At 51.7% G+C, this 26,879-nt stretch overlaps 10 protein-coding genes across 10 annotated transcripts; 7 read left to right on the forward strand and 3 right to left on the reverse strand.

Annotated features, from left to right (window-relative positions):
* Positions 1-42: 42 nt before the first annotated feature.
* On the reverse strand, positions 43-1,137 carry NCS57_00790500 (PKS-ER domain-containing protein; the record flags this gene model as incomplete). Its single annotated transcript, XM_053057740.1, has 1 exon — positions 43-1,137. One exon carries the CDS (start codon positions 1,135-1,137, stop codon positions 43-45), a length of 1,095 nt encoding a protein of 364 aa, XP_052913935.1.
* Positions 1,138-1,552: 415 nt separating this feature from the next.
* On the forward strand, positions 1,553-3,609 carry NCS57_00790600 (FAD-binding PCMH-type domain-containing protein; the record flags this gene model as incomplete). Its single annotated transcript, XM_053057741.1, has 6 exons — positions 1,553-1,824; positions 1,892-1,984; positions 2,056-2,263; positions 2,332-3,319; positions 3,373-3,437; positions 3,493-3,609. The coding sequence occupies 6 exons, from the start codon at positions 1,553-1,555 to the stop codon at positions 3,607-3,609; spliced, it is 1,743 nt and encodes a 580-aa protein (XP_052913936.1).
* Positions 3,610-5,926: 2,317 nt separating this feature from the next.
* NCS57_00790700 (uncharacterized protein) lies at positions 5,927-8,868 on the forward strand (the record flags this gene model as incomplete). The annotated part of the gene is made up of 6 exons (XM_053057742.1): positions 5,927-6,105; positions 6,187-7,345; positions 7,396-7,545; positions 7,603-8,449; positions 8,503-8,690; positions 8,746-8,868. The coding sequence occupies 6 exons, from the start codon at positions 5,927-5,929 to the stop codon at positions 8,866-8,868; spliced, it is 2,646 nt and encodes an 881-aa protein (XP_052913937.1).
* Positions 8,869-9,111: 243 nt separating this feature from the next.
* NCS57_00790800 (Fe-ADH domain-containing protein) lies at positions 9,112-10,237 on the forward strand (the record flags this gene model as incomplete). Its single annotated transcript, XM_053057743.1, has 2 exons — positions 9,112-9,637; positions 9,690-10,237. 2 exons carry the CDS (start codon positions 9,112-9,114, stop codon positions 10,235-10,237), a joined length of 1,074 nt encoding a protein of 357 aa, XP_052913938.1.
* Positions 10,238-10,803: 566 nt separating this feature from the next.
* On the forward strand, positions 10,804-14,785 carry NCS57_00790900 (Carboxylesterase; the record flags this gene model as incomplete). The annotated part of the gene is made up of 10 exons (XM_053057744.1): positions 10,804-10,976; positions 11,032-11,313; positions 11,378-11,553; positions 11,609-11,964; positions 12,020-12,325; positions 13,247-13,403; positions 13,464-13,511; positions 13,577-13,761; positions 13,818-14,159; positions 14,207-14,785. The coding sequence occupies 10 exons, from the start codon at positions 10,804-10,806 to the stop codon at positions 14,783-14,785; spliced, it is 2,604 nt and encodes an 867-aa protein (XP_052913939.1).
* Positions 14,786-15,377: 592 nt separating this feature from the next.
* On the forward strand, positions 15,378-17,196 carry NCS57_00791000 (uncharacterized protein; the record flags this gene model as incomplete). Its single annotated transcript, XM_053057745.1, has 7 exons — positions 15,378-15,468; positions 15,553-15,644; positions 15,722-15,985; positions 16,039-16,452; positions 16,501-16,698; positions 16,756-16,893; positions 16,954-17,196. 7 exons carry the CDS (start codon positions 15,378-15,380, stop codon positions 17,194-17,196), a joined length of 1,440 nt encoding a protein of 479 aa, XP_052913940.1.
* A 759-nt stretch (positions 17,197-17,955) lies between these two features.
* Positions 17,956-19,384, forward strand: NCS57_00791100 (Zn(2)-C6 fungal-type domain-containing protein; the record flags this gene model as incomplete). The annotated part of the gene is made up of 4 exons (XM_053057746.1): positions 17,956-18,005; positions 18,053-18,527; positions 18,577-18,666; positions 18,722-19,384. 4 exons carry the CDS (start codon positions 17,956-17,958, stop codon positions 19,382-19,384), a joined length of 1,278 nt encoding a protein of 425 aa, XP_052913941.1.
* Positions 19,385-20,632: 1,248 nt separating this feature from the next.
* Positions 20,633-22,276, reverse strand: NCS57_00791200 (MFS domain-containing protein; the record flags this gene model as incomplete). The annotated part of the gene is made up of 1 exon (XM_053057747.1): positions 20,633-22,276. One exon carries the CDS (start codon positions 22,274-22,276, stop codon positions 20,633-20,635), a length of 1,644 nt encoding a protein of 547 aa, XP_052913942.1.
* Positions 22,277-22,901: 625 nt separating this feature from the next.
* Positions 22,902-24,503, forward strand: NCS57_00791300 (Homogentisate 1,2-dioxygenase; the record flags this gene model as incomplete). Its single annotated transcript, XM_053057748.1, has 4 exons — positions 22,902-23,198; positions 23,252-23,866; positions 23,924-23,979; positions 24,035-24,503. The coding sequence occupies 4 exons, from the start codon at positions 22,902-22,904 to the stop codon at positions 24,501-24,503; spliced, it is 1,437 nt and encodes a 478-aa protein (XP_052913943.1).
* A 192-nt stretch (positions 24,504-24,695) lies between these two features.
* On the reverse strand, positions 24,696-26,190 carry NCS57_00791400 (DAO domain-containing protein; the record flags this gene model as incomplete). The annotated part of the gene is made up of 2 exons (XM_053057749.1): positions 24,696-25,948; positions 26,004-26,190. 2 exons carry the CDS (start codon positions 26,188-26,190, stop codon positions 24,696-24,698), a joined length of 1,440 nt encoding a protein of 479 aa, XP_052913944.1.
* Positions 26,191-26,879: the final 689 nt, after the last annotated feature.

Here is a 26,879-nt window from a genome sequence, read left to right on the forward strand (position 1 = left end):
TCAATCCCAGTGCTCACCGTGAACGTGAGTATTGTTGTCTATTTACAGAGTCATGTCGATGACCAGTTTCCCGCTGGCTCCTTGCTTGCTGTCCCTTACTAGCTCATTGAGCTGCTCAAAGGGATATGCCTTGACCGAAGCTTTCACCCCATTTTCTACGACAAAGTCCAGCATCTCCCTGAGTTGCGTGTTTCTTCCGACCAAGCTTCCAACCAGCCTAATATCTCGAAAGACCAAGTCATGAGCACGGACGGAGAGCTTCTCTTTCGGGAAGCTAAGTACAATCATCGTGCCATGATCTCTCAACAGCTGCACCCCTAGGTCAAAGGCTTTCTGAGACTCTGGTAGCAGGATGATAGTATCGAGGCCGATCTCGGTGGGAAGCTTTGTCGATGACTCCTCCCAGATGGCTTTGGTCTCATCCACATTCAGGGTGCGTGCATCTGCCACGTGAACCGAGGTCCCAACAGAGCCCAGGCTATGCTTGACTTGCTTTAGATGCGCCAATGCCGCATCGTTCGCATCAATGGCCAGGACCCTTTTGCCCAGGCGTGCAGCGAACTGAACCCCCAAGTGTCCAAGCCCTCCGCCAGCGCCAAGGATCCCTACCGTGCTTGCGCGCTGCACCGCGTCATGACGCAAGGCTGACCAGATAGTAAGCCCGGCACACATCAATGGTGCTGCCTGTAGCGGCGAGAGGCCTTCGGGGAGAGGTGCGACTTGACGGCTATCGACGAGACAGTACTCCTGGAAACCACCATCCTCTGTCAAGCCCAGATTGCCTGCCTGTGAACAGTACGGGGAGTAGCCTATCTCATCATGGCCTGTGTTCTGGCACTCGTAGCACGTCCCGCATGGATGATAGGCTCGACCTGGGACGCCGACGTGAAGGCCAGCAAAGATGCCACGGGTCTTTGGGACGTTTGGCCCGACCTCGAGAACTCGGCCGGCAAATTCGTGGCAACCAATGCGTGGCAGGGTCTGGGATAGTCCACCAGAGGCAAACACAGCATCCGTGTGGCAGTATGAGGCGGCGAGGACTTTGAGCAGTATGTCCTGGCCTTGTGGCGACGAGGGTCGTGAGATGCGCTTCATTCGGTACGGCTCGCCGAACTTCTCGACGACAGCAGCTAGCATGGTTGTCGACGGCTCCGGAGGGTGCATCATTATTCACGCGGGTGCCTGCTAAGAGGTGAACGGTATGAAGAAACGATTGCCTGCGGCGCCCCCGAGAACGGCGGTGATGATGAGCAAGGGTGTAGTTACCTCAGTAGATGCCGACTACCGTAACTGGAGCTAATCATTGCGCCCAGGGTGACCTCATGACATTACCCCAGAAAGGCCATCTCCATCAGACAGTCTGTGGAGGAGTGTGGGGTGTACCAGACTCTCCACACATTACACTAGACCACTCTCTCCTCCACATTCCGGCCAACCATCATGCCATTGCTCCTAGCGGCGGAAAGGCTACAAATACGCGCGATAGGATTTTTACTAAATCACCAACTACAACTTCCTTCTTCAGACCGGATTCGCAATCGAAAACCCAAGAATGACGACCCGCACCCCCAAAGACACATACGCTCAGCCCGAGTATGAGGAGGCTCACTTGGCGACGTTTGCAGCCCCGAAAGGCTACCCTATCGAGTCTGTGCTGCCCCCCGACGTGAAGAGGGAAACCTTTGAACAGGCCCTGGCCGAGTTTGTCGACGCCGTCGGCAAAGATTATGTCTTTATCGGCGATGCTCTCTCTCACTACATCGATCCCTACGACATTTATATCGACGACAGTGAGAGAAGGAGGATGCCGAGCGCGGCTGTTTGGTAGGTACCCTTGTTGAAGAGTCGCACGCATCGAAACCTAGCAGCACTGACATGTTCCCGCGTCCAGTCCCTCTTCGCTCGAGGAAGCTAAGCAGGCTCTCAAGGTTGCCAACAAATACGGCATCCCGGTCTGGGCTTTTTCCAGAGGCAAGAACCTAGGGTGAGTCTTGTCCTCCTGTTCAATGGTTGAGCCTCAAGCTCCAGGCGCACAAGCTAATGGTTTATCTATAGCTACGGGGGGCCGTCTGCGCGAGTCAACGGGTCCGTCGCCTTTGACCTTCATCGCATGAACCGAGTGCTCGAAGTTAGCGACGACTTCTCCTACGCCGTGGTAGAGCCAGGTGTGAGTTTCAAGGAGTTGGGTGATTATTGCGCCTTGCATGGCAAAAAGGTGTGGCCAAGCACTCCCTCTCTTGGATGGGGAAGCGTAACTGGTAATGTAAGCATCCATTCGAATCTTATTGATAGCCACGACTTCTGCGTGCTGACACGGGTCCCTTCTGGCAGACTCTGGACCGTGGTACTGGCTTCGGCTCTCATTCCGCCCATCACCAATCGATTGCCGGGCTTGAGGTGCTGCTCCCTGACGGAGACGTCGTGCGTACGGGGCAATTCGGCATCACCCGCTCGCCCTCGGCCTTCCTGTCCAAATTCACTTTTGGTCCATCGATTGAGGGTCTCTTCTTGCAGAGCAACTTGGGCATCGTCACCAAGCTCAGCATCTGGCTAACTCCACAACCACCTGCTTTCATGGAATGCACGATTGGCGTTCCAGCTTTTGAGGATATTGAGCCCCTGGTTGATGTCCTGGGACACCTCCGTCAGACCGGTGTTATTCCTAACCTCGTCTGGGTCATGAGCCTGCTTGAGCAGCTTTGCATGTTTGGAAGGAGGTCCGACTATTGGCAAGGCGAGGGCCCTATTCCTCCATGGAAGCTGGAAGAGATTCGCAAGGAGAAGGGTATGAGCTACTGGCATGGCCGCTGGGGACTTTACGGTCCGAAGAGGATCATCCAAGCCCAGTTCGAAGAGATCAAGGAGATCGTGGCCAAGAGGGTTCCCCAGGCCACCCTCGTCGGCAACTTTTTCCAGGGCGAGAATGGAGAGCTTCTCGACAACAAGGCTATCCCAAATGACAATGGGAGTCTCTTGGTCGGTATCCCAAGCCTTTGGAGTCTTCCTTTGGTAGGCTGGGCATTGCCACGCGGTGGTGGAGGCAAGGCCGCCCACGGCGACTATGCCCCCATCATCCCTAACTCTGGCAAGATGGTTCTCGAGTGGATACGTGCCTGTAGACCTCACTATGAAGCAGCTGGAGTCGAGCCCATGGTGGACTTTTTCATGCACGAACGGCACGTAATCATGGTCAACATGTTCACCTTCAACCAGGAAGACCCCGACCATCGAAACAAGATCCACAAGCTTTACCATAACTTCCACGCCGAGAGCAAAAAGCGAGGATATGGCATGTACCGCGCACATGTCAACCACATGGGTAAGCAGAGCTTTCAAAGACAAGTGGCCTTGTTACTGACATTGGCAACTTAGATCTCATCGCGGGCTTGAGCGATTTCAACAATCACGCGTACAACCGCTTCATCGAGAAGCTCAAGGTAAGCGAGTTCTGCAGTGATCTGCATGAAATGAAGACGTGGCTGACTCGTCCAGGACGCTGTCGACCCGAACGGTATCCTGGCGCCAGGAAAATCCGGGATCTGGCCCGAAAGGTACCGGCATCTAAGGGAAGGTGGAGCAATTCTGGAGAAGCAGGCTAGTCATTTGTAGAGCATAAGTTTTATTAAAGCTTTGGTATAACGTACATGTATAGCGAGCCGGACAGCAAGCGAACCGGACAAAAAATCCCTCAACCTACATTATCTCTATTTGATCAATTGATTCTTAACCACCCAGCATGTCACAGTCTAATAAAGAGGCTAGAATCCTTCTTGCACTTCAAGCCCATCAAAATACACCAAAACTAAGTCTTAGAGGTGCCGCAAAGCTCTACCAAGTCAAGCATTCAACACTATTTGACCGATATAATGGCATCCAAGCCCGAGTCAATACTATTCCTAATTCACGCCGACTATCTGATCTAGAGGAACAGATCCTTATTCACTTTATTCTCGACCTAGATTCGCGAGGATTTCCCCCCCGGCTTCGTGGTGTGAAGGAAATGGCTGATCAATTACTTGCCGACCGCGACGCGCCACCAGTTGGCGCGCGCTGGGCTTCAAACTTCGTCAGGCGACACCCAGACCTCAAGACGCGTTTTTTTCGGAAGTACGACTACCAGAGAGCCAAGTGCGAAGATCTAGCTATTATCCGTAATTGGTTTACGCTTGTGGCGAATACAATCGCGAAGTATGGCATCCGATCAGATGATTTCTACAACGTTGATGAGACTGGCTTTATGATGGGCATAATTCAGAGCGGAATGGTCGTCACAGGCACAGATAGGCGTGGAAAGCCAAAATCAGTGCAGCCCGGAAACCGGGAATGGATTACGGTCATTCAGGCGATCAATGCGGATGGCCAAGCGATCTCGCCGTTCATCATCGGTGCGGGCCAATATCACCTCGCCAACTGGTACCGGGATAGTAACCTCCCGGGCGATTGGGCTATTGCAACGACCCAAAATGGCTGGACCGATAACGAGACCGGTCTCGAGTGGCTCAAGCACTTTGACCGGTGCACAGCCAAGCGATCAAATAGTCGCTATCGTCTTCTAATCCTTGATGGCCACGAAAGTCACCACTCAATCGAATTCGAGAGATATTGTGAGGAGAAGAAGATCATCAGGCTTTGTATGCCACCTCATTCATCTCATATACTGCAGCCCCTTGACGTCGGGTGCTTTAGCGTGCTTAAGAACGCTTACGGCCAAGAAATAGAGCATCTGATCAGATGCTCTATAACTCACGTTTCAAAGACTGAGTTCTTTCCGGCCTTCTACGCCGCATTTCAGGCCACCATGACGGAAAAGAATATTAAGTCAGCCTTCAGAGGGGCCGGGCTTGTTCCTCTTGACCCGGAAAGTGTGGTCTCGAAACTTGATGTGCAGCTACGGACTCCAACACCGGCTGAGGAGGTGGCTAAACCGTCGACCCCTTGGGTTTCAAAGACCCCAAAGACCGTGCTTGAGGCTCAATCTCAGTCAGATTACCTCGAGAGACGAGTTATAAGGCACAAAAAGTAGCTCCCCAGAGTCAATTCTAGAAGCTATACGGTCTTCTTCTAAGGGAACAAAGATAGTTATGCATAAGGTTGCCTTACTTGAGGCTAGGGTTAAAGAACTTGAACAGGCAAATGAGATACTAAGCCGGCGCCGGAGGGCAAAAAGGACCTGACTACAGAAAAGAGGGGTAATGACAGTAGAGGAAGGAAGGCAAGCAATTGATCAGATGGATATAGATGCGCAGGTAGTGGCAGAATCGTCGAGAAGTGGTAATCAAGGGAGGTCAGCGCGACCGGGGGTTCGGCATTGTGGTGTCTGCGGCAAGCCCGGTCATAATGCAAGAACATGTCAGGTAGTGATTGAGACATCTGGGGAAGAGTATAGCGAGTAATTTCAATTGATTAAATGGTTTGTTGTGTTTTTATAGTGATTTCTATCTTAAAGGTTAAAAAAAAGTGTCCGGTTCGCTTGCTGTCCGGCTCGCTATACATGTACGTTATGCTTTAGTTATGTTATGGCTGTATTATTTCTATTAAGTTGTGTTACGGCTTGGTTACCCGTAGGAGCGATGGAAGCCGTAGGCAGCTGAAGCACCTTCTGTAGTTCATTGCTACAATAGCGATTATGGCCCAATCTTTTGCCCTGTGCCGTGACCGCTTAGATGCACCGTTACAATAGGTAACTTACGTATCACTCCGTAGTTGGCGGGAAATAATATTACTGATCCCTCCGCCCTGTAGCCGTGATAATCACAGCGTGGCCCACCGGCCATTCCTCACTGGGAGTGGCGTCCCTTTCCCCGCGTTTTTCACCGTCCGGCTGAACGCCTCCAAAAATCTGGGGTATTTCCAATGTCCACCACCACCCTGTCCATCGTTTCCTTTCTATCCTCATTATCTCAAGATATATTCACCTGCCGTCAGCATGGCATCTGACGATCAAGATCCTACCAGCCATCGGCCTAGCCCGTCTCCTCGCCAGTACAAATGTGGCCACTGCCCCAAGGCCTTTAAGCGCAGTGAGCACTGTATCCGGCATGAACGGAGACATACACTCGAGAAACCATTTTCGTGTCGCTACTGTCGGAAAAGCTACTCGCGCAAGTAAGATTCCTATCTCCCCCTGTGCTTATTGGCTTGCATGAACTTGAGCTTACCTCTCTTGTTTTTTCTCTCCATCATCAGAGATCTCGTCACTCGCCACGAACGCACATTGCACGCCGACAAATGCACTCGGACGAATCCTCATGCTCGGCCCGAAGTCTTGGTCGCATCGGCCAACGAAGGGGACACGGTGCACTGTGCTCAGCATCCTACCATCCGTCGCGATTCATTGTTAGAGCCCCTCTCATCGCTCGACGAGAACGCTTGGATACCGCCATCATGCCACGACCCTTTACCCCCAAGGCCTAGTCGCGTCGATGAGGACGTCGGAAGTCGCTTTGAATCCATCGGCGCGATGAATGGCCCGCAACCTGCTGCCCGTCACCACTCCATGCCAACACCACCCTCCCGGCGCACGTCGACCAGTGAGCCAGTGTGCCGCACCCCCAACGTCTCCCCCTCGGCAAGGTCTCATAACGGCCTTGCGATCGGCTCTCCCAACGGATCGACTGCGCCCGATGTCGGCAGTGAGCCCTCAGACAATCGGAGTGTGAATGGGCAGGATTTCGAACCGCCATATCGAGTCCAGTACCCACGACACCAAGATACACAGCAACAAGCCCCAGCAATGCCGGATCCTCCGGTTCTTCAAGACCCTGCAGAGGGCCAGCTAAGCCTGCCTCTGCTTGACTTTGGTCCTCTGCCTGATGACCTCTTCGACGTCGCGGATTTTGACCAAATCGAGATCCCTGACTGGATGGAGTTGTCTTGGACTGCAACACCTGTAATGAGTACGGCTGGAACCTCCAGAGGGCCACATGCCACCTTGCCCGACGTAGCCCTACGTGTCCAAGATACGCATGGCTCTAGCCCCCGGGACCATCGGGCAAACGCGACTCCCACGAATCCGCATGTACCCAAGGAAAGGAATGGCGGCTTGAAAGAAGCATTCACCGCCGATGTGCATGTACGCGATTGGATCTGCCAAGATCTGGTGCAACGGCATGTCCCAGAACACCAGCTCGAGGAGATTCCCACTGAAAAACTCTGCCAGGGCTTCCTTTCAAGCTACATGAACTGTTTCCATGGCCACTTCCCTATAATTCACCGGCCAACTTTTACCCCTACAACAACTCCGAGTCCGCTGCTCCTCATCATGTGTAGTATCGGTGCATTGTATCGCCTCGACCGACGGAGGGCAAAAAGCTTGTATGATATCACTGTACGCTCCATCGAACAGGTGCGTTATCCGCTGCGAATATCGGAAGCACTGGCTAACCTGGGATACAGATGACCTCTGCAAGCCACAGTTCAGTGTCTCACGCCGACTACCCAATCTGGTTTGTACAGACAAAACTGTTATTGACCCTTTTCACCGTTTTAAGCGGTGACGACGAGCTGGTGTCTACAGCCATGGCCGAGAACGGATTTTATACATTGGTACGTTTGGTTCCTATCCTCGTGTCTAGAGGCATTGTCTCATAACAATACTCCCAGGTGTACGAAACGATTCGCCAGTCCCTCAACGATCAAGGTGCGGACCACAGAATACTCTCTTGGCCTGAATGGATCCAGCACGAAACCCGAAAAAGAACCTTGGGTGGAATCTTTATCGTCAGCACCCTCAATATGATCATCTACAATGTCAACCCCGGTTTTCATCCCGCCGAAGACCTGGACTTTGAGGCCTTTGACGATGAAAGCCACTGGAATGCCAGGACAGCAAGCGAGTGGTGTGAGCTCCGAACCGCCTGGCATCAACCGGACTATCTGACCATGCGGGAAATGCTCATGGACCTCATTTCCGATGATTCTAGTCGTTTAAAGAACCGATCTCGAGTTTCTCCATTCTCGTCGTGGGTAATCACACACGCCTTTGTAGTCTATACGTGGCATCTATTTCAAGTGGCTCCGCCGACCTCGTCCGCGATTTTAGGTGCCAACGTTACGTCTTTACTGCTTCACTCGGCAATGCAGTCTCTCGCGAGATACCATGAACTACTGGAAGAAAGTGTCGACACGAATCCAGAGGAAGTGACTCACACCGCCAAGCCGTCGCTGATATCGACCTGTCGGGCAATCCTCCCTATCGCATACATCCGACTCTTCGGTTCCGCTATCCGCCTCGATCGCTTGAGCTTGATATCTCGAGACTCGGACTCGGTTGAAGCATCTGTGGCAGTGTTTGCATCGACGAAAATGATAAAGACGCCTTATCTGCTCGATGTTGTACGACGGTCGTTTGACGGTCTAAGAAGGACAGTCAAGATAGGGCATTTGCTCATGCGCAAAACGGCAGCATTCCATTGGAGTATTGAGCATGCCGTTGCGGCATGGGACTGTGGTATGTGCTCAGAAGACAGCGTTGCATCGTGAGGGCTGACTCTTCCTTTATAGCTCTTTTTGTGACCAAATGGGTACATGCCGTAGAACTTGACGCCTTGAACAACATCCTGACCAGTCCCGCCGAGGCCCAGCTTCTAGATTCCATGAAGCAAGTGCTTGATGAGACAGACTGCAGTTTCAGGGAAGGGCTGTCTCTGGCTGCTGCACTAGCAAGACTATGGAGTTTGAGTCTCCAGGATGTAAGTGAAAACAGGCGAATGATATATAATGCGAGCTGACAAGAGCAACAAATAGGTTTGGGTATGGGGTATTACTCCCCGGATGGGGACCATCCTGTCAAACCTGGCTACCACGTACCAGCGAATCAATGATACGAACCGTCACCGCAGCCTTGCGGAGGGTAGTTTATCCCACTAAGAGTCTATAGTTGGCTATGGTTGAACAGGGAGGACTTGTCGTTCTGGGGCTTCCTCCTCTCCCGAGCTACACGAGGTTCGGATCTCAGGGGAGGAGGAATGCTCCTTGAGCACCCCACATAGAAATGTAGACAAGGAGTGTGGGGTACCTGGCATCACTAGAAAAGGAGCCTTCAGGCGATAACATTTGTTGACACCCAGATCATCTGAACAGTCGGAATTGATCAACTCCCAACCGATCAAAATGAGCACATTCGAGTACGTCGGCGGAGCATACCGCGTGCTGTTTGGTAGAGGAACAATCCAACAGCTCCCCTCGGCGCTCGAAAAGCTGAATGCCAAAGCCGTCATGATTCTTTCCACTCCGCAGCAAGTGGATGAAGCAGGGCGGATCAAAAGTCTCATCGGGCAATCCGCAGTGGCCGTTTTCAGCGAGGCAACGATGCACACGCCGATCTCCGTGACCGAAAAGGCCGTCCGGGTAGCAAAGGAGAAGATGGTAGATAGCATCGTATCCATCGGCGGAGGCAGCACTATCGGCCTGGGCAAAGCCATCAGTGTACGGACCGGCCTGCCGCATCTCTGTGTCCCGACCACCTATGCCGGCAGTGAAATGACTCCGATCCTCGGGGAGACGGACCAGGGGCGCAAGGTTACAAGGCGTGACGCTCGCATCCTTCCCGAGAGTGTTGTCTACGACATTGACCTAACGCGTTCGCTCCCGGTTCGACTTTCTGTCTACAGTGGCATCAATGCAATCGCCCACGCAGGTAGGTTCCCCTCACATGAGCCGCACGAGACAACAACTGATGCATCACAAAGTCGAGGCCCTCTACGCAAGCAACATAAACCCAATTATTGACCTGATGGCGGTCGAAGGAATCCGCAACCTCGCCAAGGCGCTGCCCGTGTTGCGGGAGGATGACCAAAACGACGATGCACGATATGAGGCTCTTTACGGGGCGTGGTTGTGTGGAATTTGCCTAGGAAGCGTCAACATGGGACTGCACCACAAGCTATGCCACACTTTGGGCGGCACTTTCAATCTCCCACATGCCGAAACGCACGTTACAGTCCTTCCGCATGCCCTGGCGTTCAACGCTCCGGCCGTCCCGGGGCCAATGGCAAAGATCGCGTCGGCACTGCCGGACTCTGGAGGGGATGCCGTCAGGGGAATGACCAGCCTCTATCGGCGACTCAAGATTGACTCGAGCCTAAGGGGCTACGGTATGCCGGAGAGAGGGATCGACAAGGCCGCTGACCTTGTAATGTCGAACCCGTACAAGAACCCGCGGCCACTTGAACGAAGGGCTATCCGCGAGTTGATCCGACGTGCATGGGCGGGTGAGGATGCCGAATATTTTTTATGAAGGCCTCACTTGATTCGTGTGTAGGTCGATAGCACAACGATCACGCAAGTACATTGACAATTTTGTCTATTTAACTCGCCTCTCATATAAATGATTGCCTAAATTTGCCATAGATATAAACTCTTTCCGTGCTAGGCATCTCGTTTAGTGATCTGACTAACACAAGCTCCTCAATATGATTATGTCTGCTGTCTGCCCACGCTCCATGGACACAACGGTGCCCTACCCTAGATTCCCGGAAGTCAGCCTCTAATGTGGGGTTCCCCTAAAACAGAGATCTTAACCTCACGATTCGAATGTGGGGTATCCCCACTCTGTTACAGCACTAATCCTCATCGAATGTGGGGTAGTCCAGGGTTAGCAGGATGTGTGTAAGTGACGCACGTGAATGTGTATTTCCGTCGTGACCCCGTGTGTACCTTGCTGTATAGCTGTGGAGGAGTACTTGCTCACACGTATTAAGTAGCTTCTCAAGAGAGGAATGCCCATGGCCGCCAGGGTTACGCAAACCTCACTTCAGTTTCTCAACTTCTCGTTTCTCTACGCCACTGCAAACGTGACACGCCATGGGTTCTACGTCAGGAAGATACAATCACCCAGTAATCGGAAATGTCCAAGGCAACGAGACAGACGGTGTTGTTCAGTTCCTCGGGGTTAAGTATGGCGTTTTGGACCATTGGTTTGACAACGCGAGGCTGCCGTCCTATGATGGCAGTGGCCTCATTGCCGTGAAGCATGGGTACGGACCCCAGGATTCACCTCCCGCAAACATGACACTGAAGCCATTACTATAGCCCACAAGCCATATCGGATCCTTCTGGGGTTGATGTCGAACACCTGATCATCCAGAAGGCTCTTCCCACACCTGAGCCTCCTGGTTGTTCAGGAACGGAATGCCTCAATATGAACATTACTGTGCCGCAGGAGGCTTTCCCCTCGAGCAAATTCCCGGTTATGGTCTTCATTCACGGAGGAGGCTTTTTTACTGGTGCCAACTGGTGGCCCCAGGTCGACACTAAGCAGATTGTCCGACATTCCATGCAGCAAGCGAAACCCATTATTGCAATAAATATCAAGTAAGGCATCGTCCAAACACCCTGCTGATTTATTCACCCACTGACCGGCTTCATCAACGCACAGCTATCGCCTTGGCATACCTGGCTTCCTCACATCTCTAGAACTACGCGACGCAGGTTTTCGAAGCAACAACGGTCACCATGACCAACGGGTAGCCTTGCGATGGATCAAACAGTACATTTCTGGTTTCGGCGGGGACCCTGATCGTATCACGGTCGCTGGTGAAAGTATAGGCGGACGTGGGTATCCTATCTTGACGTCTTTGACACGCTGACTGACTACATTCCATAATAGTCTCCGCACTACGAGCTTTGAGTCCTGACGAGAAGCTCGCATGGCGTGTTGTTGTGTTGGCTGGTGCACCTCCTCTCATGACCCCACCCCCGCTTGAAACAGCTGAGCTTGCGTACCAGCAAGTCCTCAAAGCTCTCGAGGTTGAGGGGGGCTCTCCAGCCGAACGAATCCAGGCTCTGAAAGATGCATCCCCCGAGTATCTATCTGCAAAGATAGACAAGGGCATAATGTTCAGTCCCTTGGTGGATGGCGAGCTTATCCCATCCCAACCAACATTCGACGCTATTCTCAACGGGAACCCACCATGGAAGAACACTTCCTGCGAGGCTGCCTTTGTCGGCTATGCCCCTCTCGACGTATGTGCAAATCATTCCTATGCAAGTTCGATTTTGGCTTACGAAGAATAACCAGGCCAGCGTCCTTGGAATCATGGGTCTGTTCCAAAGAAAACTGGGGATCGGAGCCGCATTCTCTGACCATGTGCGGTCGAATTTGCCGCACCAGTCCCAGGTGGCAGACAAATTGCTGGAAATCTACAAGATCAGAGACGAAAAAAGCGACGATGAAGCCTTGTTGAGCATCATCCAATTCGCCTCGGATATTGGGTACCGTGCAACAGCCCATGCGTTGGCCAAGGCATTCCCAGGAGAGTCGTTCCTGTTGCAGTTCTCAGAGCCAAATCCGTGGGAAGGTCCTTTCAAAGGCCACACCACACACGTACTTGACATTGCATTTCTATTCCAGAACTACAACGAGCATTTAGACAGTCAGCAGAGAGCCTCAGCTATACAGTTTGCCCAGGACGTCATTCTGTTCATGCATGGCCATGCGCCCTAGGACAACTTTCAGAAAACCGGAGGCATGGCCATTTACGAGAATGGGACCAAGAAGGTCGTGGAAGGCCGTGACACCATGACAGAGGAATATGCCAGTATACTTGAACTAGGGGACATAGTTGGACTGGATTTCTTGGTCAAGTTGGTGGAAGGATTCATGTTTAGGACAGAGTCATGAGTCTTTCCGTAGAGCAATGAACTCTCCGTTGCCCGTTTTCGTCGCGGAGGATCCTGTTTGTTCAAATCTGGCTTGGCAGCCACGGCGTCATTGCCGTACAGATTTTTTCTAAAGAGCTCTGAGAAATATGCGAGGAAGACACTACTGAGCTCGTGGAGAATTCCCAAGCTATGTGGGGTTTGTTCTTGAACGAGGGGAGGGGAATGAGGGAGGGGGCAGGGAAGTCCGATTCCACTCATTTATCGCGATAAATATAACAATCTCCTAACTGCTCCATTACCCTCAATTATTTTCACTCTCGCTCTCCTTCCTTACCTTCTCCCTATCCAGTCGATATTGAATGACAGCCTCCATCTACCCAAATTCTGCAACAATGTCTGTTCCACTTCATCACAAGGATTTACAGTGTACGTTTTCGGGAGTTGAACTCGATTCTCTGGTTTACTTTCGAGGGATTCCGTATGGCAAAATCCCACACAGATTCGGTCTACCGTCCGCACCAACAAACCTGTCGGACACGATCGACTGTACTCAATATGGGTTGGTCAAGTCCTGTGGCCTGATATCAACGAGCTGGTGGCGCTAACTCTGATTCTGATGACTCAAAGCCCTCGATGCCCACAGGTCCCTGTTGATGTCGGTCATTTACTTCGTATCCCTTCTGATGTCAAGCTCCCGACAGAGCCTGAAGATGAATTCAACTGTCTCAACCTGGACATCGTGGCGCCCAAGGATTTTGCATCGCCGCAGCATAGACTGCCCGTCATGGTGTGGATTCATGGCATGTCATAACCCCCATTGACAACCGGAATGTGAATGAAGGCTGACATTAGTTCTGAAGGGGGGTCTCAAGCCGTCACTTTTGGAAGCGCTGCATCAGGGCTCTGTGGTTTGTTGCAAAGCATCCCAATCCTGTGTAAGCTAATTTCAGGTTTGCTAACAGCAAACACAAAGGTTTTTCTGCCCTCGTCAAGGGCTCTTTGAAGCTAGGTAAACCAATTTTGGCTGTGTTTGTTCAATACCGACTCAACATCTTTGGGTTTGGCGATGAGACGAGCGAAGGGAATCTGGGCTTACGCGATCAAGCCATGGCGCTCGATTGGGTGCGGCGTAACATCTCAGGCTTTGGCGGTGACCCTGTGAGTTATGCTGGACACCATCTACCACCCCATGGCTACTGACACTGCGCCTGTAGGATGCAATAACTCTGGCAGGTGAAAGCGCCGGCGCTGTGTATTGTCACGCGCATCTTGCGTGTCGTGCACCTGCGAAGCAGTTCGTGCTGTCGTCAGGCTCATTGCATTTGTCGCCCCCTCAACCAGTGGAGAAAGCTCAATCTGTTCGTCAAACATTGGCCCGGCATCTTCGTAGCCTTGGAGACTTCGACTTGCGGACCGCTCCTGTCAAGGTCATGATTGAGGCTATAAAGATGTCCGGGATTCAGTCCTGGTTTCTGGTGGCCGATGATGTGCTTCAAGACTGGCAGCAAAGCACAGGTAGTTCGGAGAGACTTCTTCTCAGCGATGTCCGAAGCGAGGTGAGTAGCTCGGCCCATTACTCTGTAAGTTGGCTAACCTCGGTAAGTCCATCATCTGGAGGCAAGGCGTATGGACAACAAGCATCGACCGCATCGACAACGCGTTCAATTTGGCGGGTGAATACAGTAGCGAGATGAAGAGTCTTTACAATATCCGCACTGACAGGCCATCCTCATGCAGGATCGGGGCCTTGGATTTCATCAACGACTACAAATTCGTCCTCCCAGTGGAAAAGATGACGAAGCAATGGCGTCAAGCACGGAAGCCCGTCTTTCGATGCCTGGTGGACGAGGAGAACCCTTGGCAACCGTCAAATGGAGCTCATCATGGGATCGACCTGGTTTTTCTGTTTGGAGGATTTGATTTGGGCCTGCCGGACGCAGCAAGGCGGACAGGGGAGCACATGCGCAAAGCGTGGATCGACTTCATCTCCCAACAGGATCCTTGGCCGTCAGACTCATATGCAGCTTTTGGCCCCTTCGGCATGTACCATTCACTTGATGATAGGGGCCTGGGCTCGCGTAGAAGAATGCGTCAAGTGGCTTCTCTAAGTCAGCAAGACACGGCTGGGTTGGACAGGGTGTTTGCCGCGCTGGCCACAGGCAACATCAGCCTCCTCAATTAGATGACTGTATCTCTAGGTGGTGTCTCTGTTAGTCTCCGAGACCTGAAGTAGCAAATTGAAGTAGATGAGAGCCCGGTGCGGTGTGCCCCTACCTCAAGGCATACCCCGTATCTGTAATTATGGAGCTACCTTGCTCCTACGGCCTGGCAGGCCGCCCCAAGAAGTGATGCATAATGGAGGACTTGGAAAACTCCTTGATGTGCCCTAGCCAGTAACATGAGGCCGCTTCACCCCACGTGGAGGTGGTCACACGGTTGACAGTTTCTAGGGAAACTCCCACTCCTAGCTGGCACATTCTACACCTATGACGGCGTTTGGGTTCGTAATTGCGGGGGACTCCACATTTGGATCGAGCTTGATACGTGAACAAGACTCCCTGACGACCAGTTGATAATTGACTGATGACCAGCAGGCCCATCCGGCTGTCCAGTCCAGTCACACAACTGCTCCCAGCTGCTGAACTGCAAAGATGATTATCGAATCTATTACACTGCCTATTTTGGCCGTCATTGTCGTTGGGGCTCTGCTTATTATGACCCTGCGATGTTTAGTATCCCCTTTCTTTTCACCTCTGCGACATGTCCCCGGACCAATGGCCGCGAGGTTTTCTCGATACTGGTACATGAAGCGTGTATCTGAGGGAAGTTTCCACAAGCTGAATATTCAACTTCACCGACAACATGGTATGTGCGAAGATGAGCTCAGCGGTGCAAAGGCCGACCAGTGGGAGAGATAAGACGAGCGATAACTAACAACGCCAAACCAAGGCCCAATTGTAAGAATCGCGCCGAATCAGTTCAGCATCGACGACCCAGAGGCGACAAAGGTCATTTACGGCCTTGCCAAGGGTTTTGTAAAAGTAAGAGAAGACGTTATCAAACGGCTGGAATGCTTTGCCCTTCCGCACCGAGTCCAATGCTAACTATTCCGCTCAAGTCAGAATGGTACAAGGCATCCGGCGACCCTTTCGCACCACATACGGATTTGTTTACCGACCTGAATCCCACACGGCATGCCTCAAACCGAAGGCTAGTGGCAAACTTGTACTCGGCGACATCCCTGCGGAATATGGAGGGTGATGTTGACGAATGCATTGATATGCTCGTCACGCGCCTTGATCAACTTGCCAAGTCTAGGCAAGCATTCGACTTGCAGTTTTGGATGCAAAGCTATGCATTTGATGTCATTGGGCAAATCACAGTGAGTGTTTGGAAACTTCAGCACCTGATGGCCTTCTGCTGACGTTAGTCAAGTTGGGGAAGAGATTCGGCATACTCGACGAGGGTGCCGACAAAGACGACATCTTTGGCAACCTGCATGAGTATCTGAAGTATTGTGCCGTGATTGGGGTTTACAACGAGCTCCACCGCTTTCTGTTCTGGCTAATGACCAAGTTTCCAACCAAAAGTCTGACTCGCATAGGGACATTCACCGTGGAGCAAATCGAACTGTCAAGAAGCCGTCGTAAGAACGATCCTGATTCAAAGACCCGGATGGATTTCTTGTCTAGGACCATGGGGCTGCATGAAGACAACCCTGCCAAGTTCCCGCTTGCTGCGGTTCAGTCAACGTGTCTCGTGAACATCGGAGCAGGGTCTGATACGACGTCGATTTCTCTATGTTCCATTCTGTACAACCTAATGACTCATCCAGATGTCCTCCAAAAGGTATGCCCGTCGGCCCAAGCATTTTGATCTGGGCTAACCCAATCATAGCTGCGGGATGAGATTGATCAGAAGCTGGAGGAACTTGGTGACGCGACTCGAATCCCTTTCAAGGACACACAAGCGATGCCGTATCTTCAAGCATGCATCAAGGAAGCCTTGAGGCTCCACCCGGCTACCGGCCTCCCCCTTGCGAGGGTCGTTCCTCAAGGCGGTGCCACCATTAGCGGCACTTACTTCCCTGAGGGTGTACGTGCTCCTGGATACCCCGCAAGTTTGGGACATGAATGGCTGACCGCTGGGTAGACTGTTGTTGGCATTAATACTTGGGTGGCGCATAGAAATCCCCAAGTGTTTGGAGAGGACGTGGAGGCTTTCCGGCCAGAGCGATGGCTGGACTCGGACAAGCAGAGGCTCTCGACAATGGAGTCATGCTGGATGCCCGTGAGTTTTCTCCCTAACACGAACAAACATGACAGGATGGAAAACTGACTGTTGATTCAGTTCGGAGCTGGATCTCGCACCTGCATTGGCAAGAACATTAGCTTGCTAGAGATGAACAAGCTAGTCCCTGTGCTCGTCAGGGAGTTTGACTTTGTGGCCTACGATCCTAGTAAGGTTACTCACGAGGACTATTGGTTGGTTAAGCAACGAAACATGATGTGCAAGGTATCTCGCAGAGGTCCACGTGAGATGGACATTGTCACCATGGTGAACAACACATCAACACAGACACCACATTCATAGAAAACAATATCAAAATTCATCATGGATACAGCATACTGAATATTAGTTCTATATGCTGCAACTGTAGCATGTTGATTATGATTCAATCGTTGATGCCAGTAACTACATCGGCCTTAAACCATCTTGTTCATGATGCTAGAGGCTGATGCACGATAGGAGGTAGAAATCAGACATAGCCGCCACAACTCAAAATTAGTCCGAGTAAGTCTCCGTGGGAGGAAAACCCATTGTATCCAGTTTCATGTCTCCCAGCACCACGAGTACACCCACCAGCAACGGGTTTCATGATCTGTGGAGGGATCTATGCTGTGGTGACTTGAATTGAATGCGGGGTGTTGGACTGGCGCACCCCACATTCGCTACCTACCTCGTTAACCAGCTTGAGGACCTTGGTCTTTGTGGGGAGAATGAACCCATGCGCCTGGTTACTCCCACTCATGGCTAAGCACCCCACCCCTCGTTATACAGTTTCCTTGGTTAGGGAGATTTGCCATCACAGTCTCTTCCGCGTTGTTCACGCTCGAGCTTTTAGAGAGAATCTCATTTTGTATCAGTAAGACGTGCCTCTGAGAAAACTTTCGGGTGTAACCGCCTGGCTTCGACCTAATGGATAGTGAAGAGAACAAGCAAAGACGAGGCAAGGACGCCAAGTCCTCGACAACTCGTCGAAAAAAGGCACCGCGAGCCTGTGCCAGATGCCGCAAGAGAAAGACTCGATGCGACGTTTCATTCGGATGCATGCCGTGCTCGAGTTGTAAGATGAAGGGGTGGGACTGTGTTGTTGTGGGTTCTGCAGCACCCAGAGACGGGTGAGTCTAGACCAGGGTCCTTGTGAATATGTTCTAACCCAGATCAGATTATGGCCCAGTTGCCAAAACAGGAAACAGGACGATGCCGGCCGAGGTGTTTCAGGACAGCCCATCCGGCAGCTTTCACCACCGCCCCAAGCTGTCGAGAGCATCTTTCATACGCCGGTATCACAGGGTATTCCGGATGAACTTGCATCACGCACTACGTCCTCGCGCAGTCCCGAACTGGAGGGACCATGCTCAGTACACTACACGTCTTATGACTTTCTCGAGGTGAGTAATAGGGCCAGTTTACGAGTTGAAGACGTCACATACCTTGCATCCCAAGGGTGCTTCAACTTGCCCAGTCGACCAGCTCTAGACATCATTGTTCGACAATACTTCCGCCTGGTCCACCCATTATTTCCTCTTCTCAATGAGGTCGAGTTCTGCGAGATACTCCAGGGCGGCGTGGTACCAAGTCCATCGGCACCCAAGATTTCCTTGCTGCTTTTTCAGTCTTTCCTGTTTGCGTCGTGCGATGTAAGTCAAATACTACTTTGATCAGCCAGGCTCCAACCACTGACGAAAGTTTTCCAAGTCTACCCCCCTCGAAACCATTCAAAGCATGGGCTTCGTAGACTGTAAGCAGGCTAGGTCTTGTTTCTATAGAAAAGCCAAGGTATGTTTCCCAAGGCTATTCTACTATTCTGTGGCACAAATTAACTATCTCTTAGCTGCTCTACGATCTCGATGCCGAGGCATCCTCACTCACTCTCTCACAAGCGGCCCTCCTGCTATCTCGCGGCTCACTATCTTTGAATTTGATTGCAAGCCAAATGGACTCGGTCTGGCTGACCATTGCCATTACACATGCAGAAATTGTGGGCGCACACCAATATGAATCGTCACTGTCAATGCATCAGTCTAATGAGAACACACTGAAACGACTTTGGTGGTGCTGCATCATCCAGGACAGGCTGGCCTCGTTATGCTTTGGTCGACGAATGCAAATCGATGGCACACGTTTCGACGTGAGCTCTCATCGGCCTTTGGGCATAGCTGACCTGCGGGATGAGATTCACCATAGCCAAGCTTTCAACGCAACCTTGAAAAGCCACTTGATCAGGCTGCTGGAAAAGTTTATCCATCTCTGCCTAGTGCTGAGCACTCTATTCCACCTCACACGTGCACAGGTTCAGCCGCTGCCTGGCGATTTCAACAAAACTCTGACAGAGATCGCTGCTGTCAAGAGTCAACTCCGGGAATGGTACAAAGACATATCTCATAGTCTGCCGCATCTCATCAATCCCCAGGGGGGCTCACCACTCATAAAGGACGAGGGGGACTTTTCAACTATCAAGTTGTACTTCAACACAGTAATCATTTACTATTGGTAAGTTCAGCTCTCTTCAACATCAAATGTGTCGAGTCACTAACGTAATAGTTCTGCTTGGCTTGTTTTATGTCATCACGAGAGGTTATGCCTTGTCACTCAGTGCAACTCTGCCCATCATCCACTATCCGTCTATTATACGGCAACGACCCGAAACCAGCGGGAGATTGAGGAATCAACTCTTTCTTTGACAAAATGCTTTGAGAGGGTAGCTCAGCTAGGCCCGGGGCAAGTTCTTCCTTGTACCGTCGTCCTATGCGCTGCGATACCCTTGACGCTGCATGCTCTGGACTGCCAAATGTCGACAGCCGCCGGTCATTATCAGCTGCAAGATTTGGATCAAGAGCTCCTACGGCAGAATCTGAGCCTAACATGCCTAGTTCAAATCTTAAAGGCTCATTATTCTCGGTATGATGTCGTTGATCTGATCATCAGTATCTTACGACACGAACTTAGCAAGGAAAGGCTGGAGGACTTCTACACGGCCACGAACGAGTTGTTTAGTGATTCCTTCCAATGGAAGAGCCTCTTGAGCCTGGCCCCAAAGATCTATCTTCGGTTGGTCTATTCGACAAGTTTATCTATGAGCAAATCTCGAGTTGCAAAAGATTCAGAGTTGCCCCCTAGTCTACGGAATGCCGTTCATTCTCGGTCCGGCCCTGCGGCAGTCCCCTACCTGAGTCACAGCAGGGATTGGAGTTTCGATGCGGAGTTGGGCATAGATGTTTCGCTCGCATTCCTTCCGCCCGATATGCTTTTTCAATCGGGCTCCGTTTGACTATTCGCGGATAAATACGACGTTAAGAAAAGTGGCATCTGATCAAGATATAATGCAGCTATAGTAGGGATGCCGGATGGCGAGAATCCGGGAGTTCAACAGGATAATTCGGGGGATATAGATCAATGGACCTTTTTGAAGACATTCAAGTGGCAACCTCACCGTCTGAATTAAAAATGCAGGCAAAATGAGTGATTGTCTAGATAAATGTGTTAGACCTAGAATGCAAGGAGGATTGGAATACGTCACATCACCGCATCAAGATACGTCGCTAGGCCGCTCGAAAGCGTTCCCGGCTCAGACGTCTATATTTAATTTTCCATTCATTTTTGACCCCGTGTTTACGGGCATCTTGCTGAACCTGAATTGGTGTGTTCAAGGGCATCTTCAATTACATCCGGCTGCCACTGTTGTGCACAAGGCACCTAAGTACATCTTCAGTTACTGCCCAGCCTCCCGACCGAAGCAAGACATTTACATATCCGGGTGAGTCTTGATGTTGAACTTTTCCATGATGTTATGCTTGTGCCAGAATCCCCTGTATTGTTTCCCAAACACATAGACCAATATCGTGGACAACACAAGCCCTAGACTAATCCCACCAAAGGTGAAAAAGGGGGCTCTCGCGCCAGCGGATGCAGTCCAATCATTCATGAAGTAGGTATAACCGTAGAACAAGAAGTTTTTTACCATGACATTTGCAATGAAAATCTCACCGCTCATGCCGCGAAAGGCGTCAATGGTGTAGGCTGAACAGGGACCGATGATGAAGGAAGTTCCGCAGAGCATCAGTCCCCACATGAAGGCGACAAGATAAATGCTGCCTTGAGCCTCGGATACAGCACCGAAGCCGAAGAGACCAGCTCCGCAGAGGACGCCCAGAGGCGTCGAAGCCAGGCGAAATTCTGGTTCAAAGACCCCATTGTTCCTCTTGGCCATCCAAAGACTCAGGGGGTCCAGCAGCGCACCCACGATGACTGAGCCGATGGCGCCACCGATAAAAGGGCCCAGGGACACGTAGCCAACCTCAGCGACGGAGAGCAGGTAAGGAGGTGGCGAGAATAACTGAGCGATCACGTACGCGATAGCAACGTAAAAGGATGTCACAGCTCCACCGACGAAGACGGTCCAGAGCGCTGCGAGATTTGTGCAGGCGACAAATGGTGAGATGGTGAGCTCAAAGAGGCTCTCCTCGCTGAAAGTGCCGTTGAAGAGCGCCAATTCCTGCCAGAAACTCTTTCTTGGGGGGATTGTCGGTACAGACTCAACATTTTCCACTTGGCACGCCTCTTCTCCATCTGGAGCGGGCTTCTCCGTAGCACCCTCCGTGTTCACGTTAATTGCATGGTGTCCAGGTTGAGCGGTGCGCACGTAGGAAGTCTCCGGGACAAAAAAGAACAGAAGAAGCAGCTGGAATCCAACGCACGCGGCGAGGATGTGGAAAAGATAATGCCAGCCCAGGCTTAACGTGATCCTTCCCGCAACAACCGAGCTGAGATTCGACACGCAGTTCAGCGTAAACGCCATGACCATGGTCCAAAGACCGCGTTCATGGACAAAGAAAAGATCCCCAATGCTGGTAAAGACGAGCGACTCGTACGAGGCGAGAGAAAAGCCTTGGACGATGCGACTGGCAAGCAGAGTGTTGTAGGTTGTACTAGCGGATCCGATGATGGTGCCAACGAGACAGGCCAGAGAGGAAAAGAAGAAGACAGGACGTTTGCCGTACTTTCTCGACAGAGCCGATACGAAGGGACCTGAAGCGCCTGCGACCAGGAGCTGATACCCCGAGAGGACGGTTATGTCTCCAATCGGTCTATTGAACTGAACGGCGAGGACAGCGAGACTTGCATTGAGCAACGGTCCTGTGCAGCTGGCGCACAGACAAGAACCAAGAACGAGGATTAAGGAGGCGACGCATTTCTTCCATTGCGGCCAGTTCAAGGGATCGTTTGGGTCGTCAGAAGGTTGCGGGGTGAGAATGATGTCGCTGTATTTGCCAGTGCCACGTTTCAGTGTTCGGTCGTCGTGGATTCGTTCGGCCTCTTCGGCCCCGAGAACAACAGTCCCAGGCACATTGCCCGTAGGTTGATGGGGTTCAAGAATGCCGAGACCCATGGTGTCGATGATTTGGGTTTGAATGAGACTAACAGTAGCTTGACTGATTCCTGCAGTGATCTCTGGGAGGTCAAGCTACGAGGTATGGAAAAGGATCGTCACTCTAGAAATCAGGCATGTATTTATACACAACCAGGACTTGCACAATACGTTCTAATCCCAGCGCTGGTTGTCTTGCCGTCTCCAACGGCACCGAGTCGACAACCTGCCATCACATCTAAAAGGGCCTAGACCTAACTAATTTGTGGGGTACACAAGCCCGCTGTCGTTAGAACGAAGACCATTGGCACTAATGCTTTAGGCTTGCTCTTTTGGAGCCGAGGTGTGTGTCGGGTAAGATTATAACTATTCAGGAGTTGGTTAGGTTGTCATGAAAGATGACTTCGAGTCCCACGAAGCGAGACGCTGAGTTTGGCACCCCGCATTACTCCACTTCCCAGATCATGACATGATACCTGATAACTACCCCACAACCGCCAGTACCTGGGTCTAGATGTGGGGGATGATTAATGTAATATTAAACCTGCCGTGACCGAGCTGCTAAAAGCTTAAAGTTATGCATTACACAGAAAGCACTTTAGCTTGCAACAGCCAATCAGCACTCTTGCGTTTATGCTCAAATACGATGGCTAACCAGGACTTCCAAAAAATCTTTCACTGGGCAGAGACCCAGAAGAACGGCTCTATCCCCTCTTTCGAGACCCGGCCAAACGATCCATACCAGTACCAGTCTGGCTTCAATAACAGCTTTGAGTCAGAGGCTGTCCCCGGTACTATCCCGAAGGGCCAGAACAGCCCTCGTGCTATCCGTTTCGGACTGTACGCTGAGCAAATCACCGCCTCGGCCTTTGTCGCCCCACGCCACGTCAATAAGAAGGCCTGGCTATACCGTGCCCGTCCTGCTGTTGCACACCAGGGATTTGTTAGTAATTGCGGATAAAGAAGTGCTGATGATCGTGGCTGACTGTTGTGCAGACCAACCTGCCTGACAACCCTGACACAGAGTCTAATTTCCTTCCCACCAACCCGAGGGTACACGTTTCTCCTACTCAGTTGGCCTGGAATCCATTTGAAATCCCCAATGTCCAGGACCATGACTTTGTCGATGGCTTGAAGACGGTTGCTGGGTCGGGAGATCCAACGCTCCGCGAAGGTCTTGCCACGCACGTCTTTCTATGCAATAAGAGCATGGAAAAGAGAGCCTTTGTCAACTCGGACGGCGATTTCCTCATCGTGCCTCAACAAGGAGCCCTAGATATTCAGACCGAGTTTGGGTTCTTGTACGTCCAACCCGGTGAGATCTGCGTTATCCAACGAGGTCAGAGGTTCAAGGTCAAGGTCGAAGGCCCAACCCGAGGCTATATCCTCGAGATTTGGGGCTCCAACTTTGAATTGCCTGAGCTGGGCCCGCTCGGTGCGAATGGGCTTGCTAATGCTCGGGACTTCCTTCACCCCGTTGCTGCTTATGAGGTCACTGAGAACGACCCCTGGGAAATCACCTATAAACTGGGAGGGAAGTTCTTCCAGAGCAGGCAGCGCCACTGCCCGTTCGACGTTATCGCCTGGTCTGGGAACTACGTGCCGTACAAGGTAGGCGTTTAAGTCCTCAGTCATCAGCGCGGCTGCGGTATGCTGACATGTATACAGTACGATCTCACCAAATTTGTCAATGTTGGGTCAATCTCAGTTGACCATATCGACCCGTAAGTCCCTCTCCATTGGCATGTTGACCATGGCCATGATATGCTGACAAGCTAGTTCGATCTTCTGTGTCTTGACAGCCAAGTCGAGGGATCCGACCGCCCCGCTGGCCGACTTTCTCATCTTCTCCCCTCGATGGGATGTTGCATCACACACCTACAGGCCGCCATACTACCACCGCAACTGTGCCTCTGAGCTGATGGGTCTCATCTACGGCGACTATGATGGCCGATCGGACGAATTCCGTCCAGGGAGCGTCTCGTTTGAGTGTGGATTTGTCCCTCATGGCGTCGCCTACGAGCAGTTTGCGGCTGCTTCCAAGGAAGACCCCCCGGTCATGAAGATTTCGGAAGGCTCAGTGGCCTTCATGTTTGAGAGTAGTCGCGCCTTTACCATCACTGACTACGCGTGGAAGAGCGACCAGAAGCACGAGCATGACCCGAAAATGTGGGATGATCTGGTCGACAATTTCTCCAAGCACAAGATCGAGGTGGACCAGATTCTGGCTGGGAAGGCTGCTAAATAAGCGTCTCACGTACGTACAGGCCAGACAAGGAATACCACCTAGGATTCTTCTCATCCCTGACGTCTCCAAAAGAGGCCACTAGCCACAATGGCAAAGAGTTAGTTGTCAATACAAAACGGCATTAAAATCTGATACCGTATAACACCGTAGCCTAGCTATGTTGACCTTCTGTAGCTACCACTAATTTAGTTACTATAGCTTCGAGACCTGGATTTGTCCTGAGGTGAGAGGGATATTCTGCAATGCTCGTCTCCCCCTTGATCCCTCCATCAACTCATTCACTGGCTTCCCATCCTTGCCCAATGACCTCCATCTCCAAGCCTTTACCGCTGGTCTGTCCATGTCCTTCCCTTCTATGATGTCCACTATCCAACTGCCAATGGTGGGTAGATACTTGAACGCGTGGCCACTGCCCGCCGTGACGACCATGAGGCCTTGGTTGTCAGGGACTCGATCGATGACAAAGTGGTTGTCGAAGGAATCAGTGTACCAACACAATCTCGTCGTGGAGATATCAATGTCTGCTAGCTCGGGCAGGTATTCGTCTGTGAACTTGCGGATAACCTCGACGGCTTTGGTGGGCACCTTGCGGATCTGCTCATCCTCGGTCCATCGCGTGACGGGCACACTGCGTTCACGACCATCCAGCTGTACCCGTGGGTTGGTGTACTTTGTTCCCCGGTAACCGATCTTCAAATGACCTTGCTCGTCGACGGGGAACCCGTACAACCCAGCGTCAGGTCCGTCGGCGATCTTGAAGGACCAAGCTGGGAAGTTGGATGGAGAAAAGCGCTGCCGGAGGGTCTCTGGGAGCTTGAAGATGACGACAGATCCCGCCGTCGCCTCTGCCAACCTGTCTAGTGATGGCACCAAGCTCGGCGTCCAACCGCCACAGGCGACGATAGTCAACGCGGCGCGGTGTGTCTTCCCATCAACAGTTCGAACACCTTCTATCTTGACACTCCCATCTTGCACCAAAGAGGCCACTTTTCCCACGACGGGGTCCAGAATGAATCGGACACCCAAACGTTTTGCTTTGTGCAGGGCAAATCGACAAGCCTTGTCTGCCAGAGTGATGCCACCAGTGGTATCCATCACGCCAAGTAGCTTTTGCGAGAAGGGGTTCATTCTTGCTGCGAAGCCTCTTTCCTTGGCCAAGCGCATGTGATCTTTATTGCTGTTCACAAGTTGGGTGTCGTGATACCCAGCTATGTTCATGTTCTCGATGGTTGCCTTCTCAAAGTCAGGCAAAGTGTCTGAGTCGGTGCATGACAGGTCGCCATTGTTGATCCAGAGATCATCAGTTGAGGACATTCCAGGAGGCACAGCTGAGCCACCACGCCGGAGTTCTTCGGTCCAAGAATTCCATCCCTTGATTGCCTCTAGGCTGAGGTCTTGGTATATGGCCTGTGAGCCGTACGCCGCGCGAATGATCTTGTTGATGTCTTTATCATGAACACCAGTTAGCAGCGACCAATATTGAGTTGGGATATAGCTCACCAGCAGAAGCAGCATCGCAGCCTTCAAAGTATGAATACAAGGTCTTCTCGTAGGGCTGCTTGTCGAGAACTGTCACATCCGTGTATCCTCGCTCCGCCAAGTGAATGGCAGCACTTAGACCGAATATCCCAGCACCCACAATGATGATGGGGTCAGCTTTGGCTGGAGGAACTGTGTGGGTGGCCATGTTTAGATACTGATGTTGATGCTAGCAGTGCGAACCTGGGAAATGATGAGCCAATGGGTTCCAGAACGGTTGATAGCGTTGTCTGGGAACATTATATGCGCCCGCTGTGATGATGAGAGTGTGAACGATGACACATCGGTTGTCGGAACAAGCGTCGTATCGGATCGGCACAGATTGAGAAGATTGGCCCGTTGGTGGCGGTCCTCGCCTCGAGAACCTCCTCGGTTGAATCCTTGGGCTCCAACACAGGCTCTGAATCCACTGATACTCTCATGACCTACTGGAAGCTTCCGTCGAGCCATTAGGAAACCAGCAACCCCGGGTTTCGGAAATAACGCCGGTAGATACCGATGCGCGAGGTGGGATAGATCAGGATCCTATTGGACGGCCGGGACTTGTTCTGTCCCCTGGACCTTGCGTCCACCAATAGGAACTTGATCTCGGATTCGACCGGTGTGCCCCGCTGTGTCCACAGATAAGCTCAACGTCTAGGGTAATTGTCACTCAATCCACGAGGAAGAATCTTTAGGTCGCCTAGCCTGACTTGCTCCGTAACTATCGGCGAGTAATCCTTTCACGGCATGACCAACACTCATTCTACATTCGTACCCTAGTTACCCCGCGCATGACGGGTACGCATCTCATGATAGCTTATCTAGACAAGGGGGTTTGAGACTGGGGCAATCCTT

This window comes from Fusarium keratoplasticum, chromosome 5, assembly GCF_025433545.1.
Source record: "Fusarium keratoplasticum isolate Fu6.1 chromosome 5, whole genome shotgun sequence".
NCBI classification, from domain to species: domain Eukaryota; kingdom Fungi; phylum Ascomycota; class Sordariomycetes; order Hypocreales; family Nectriaceae; genus Fusarium; species Fusarium keratoplasticum.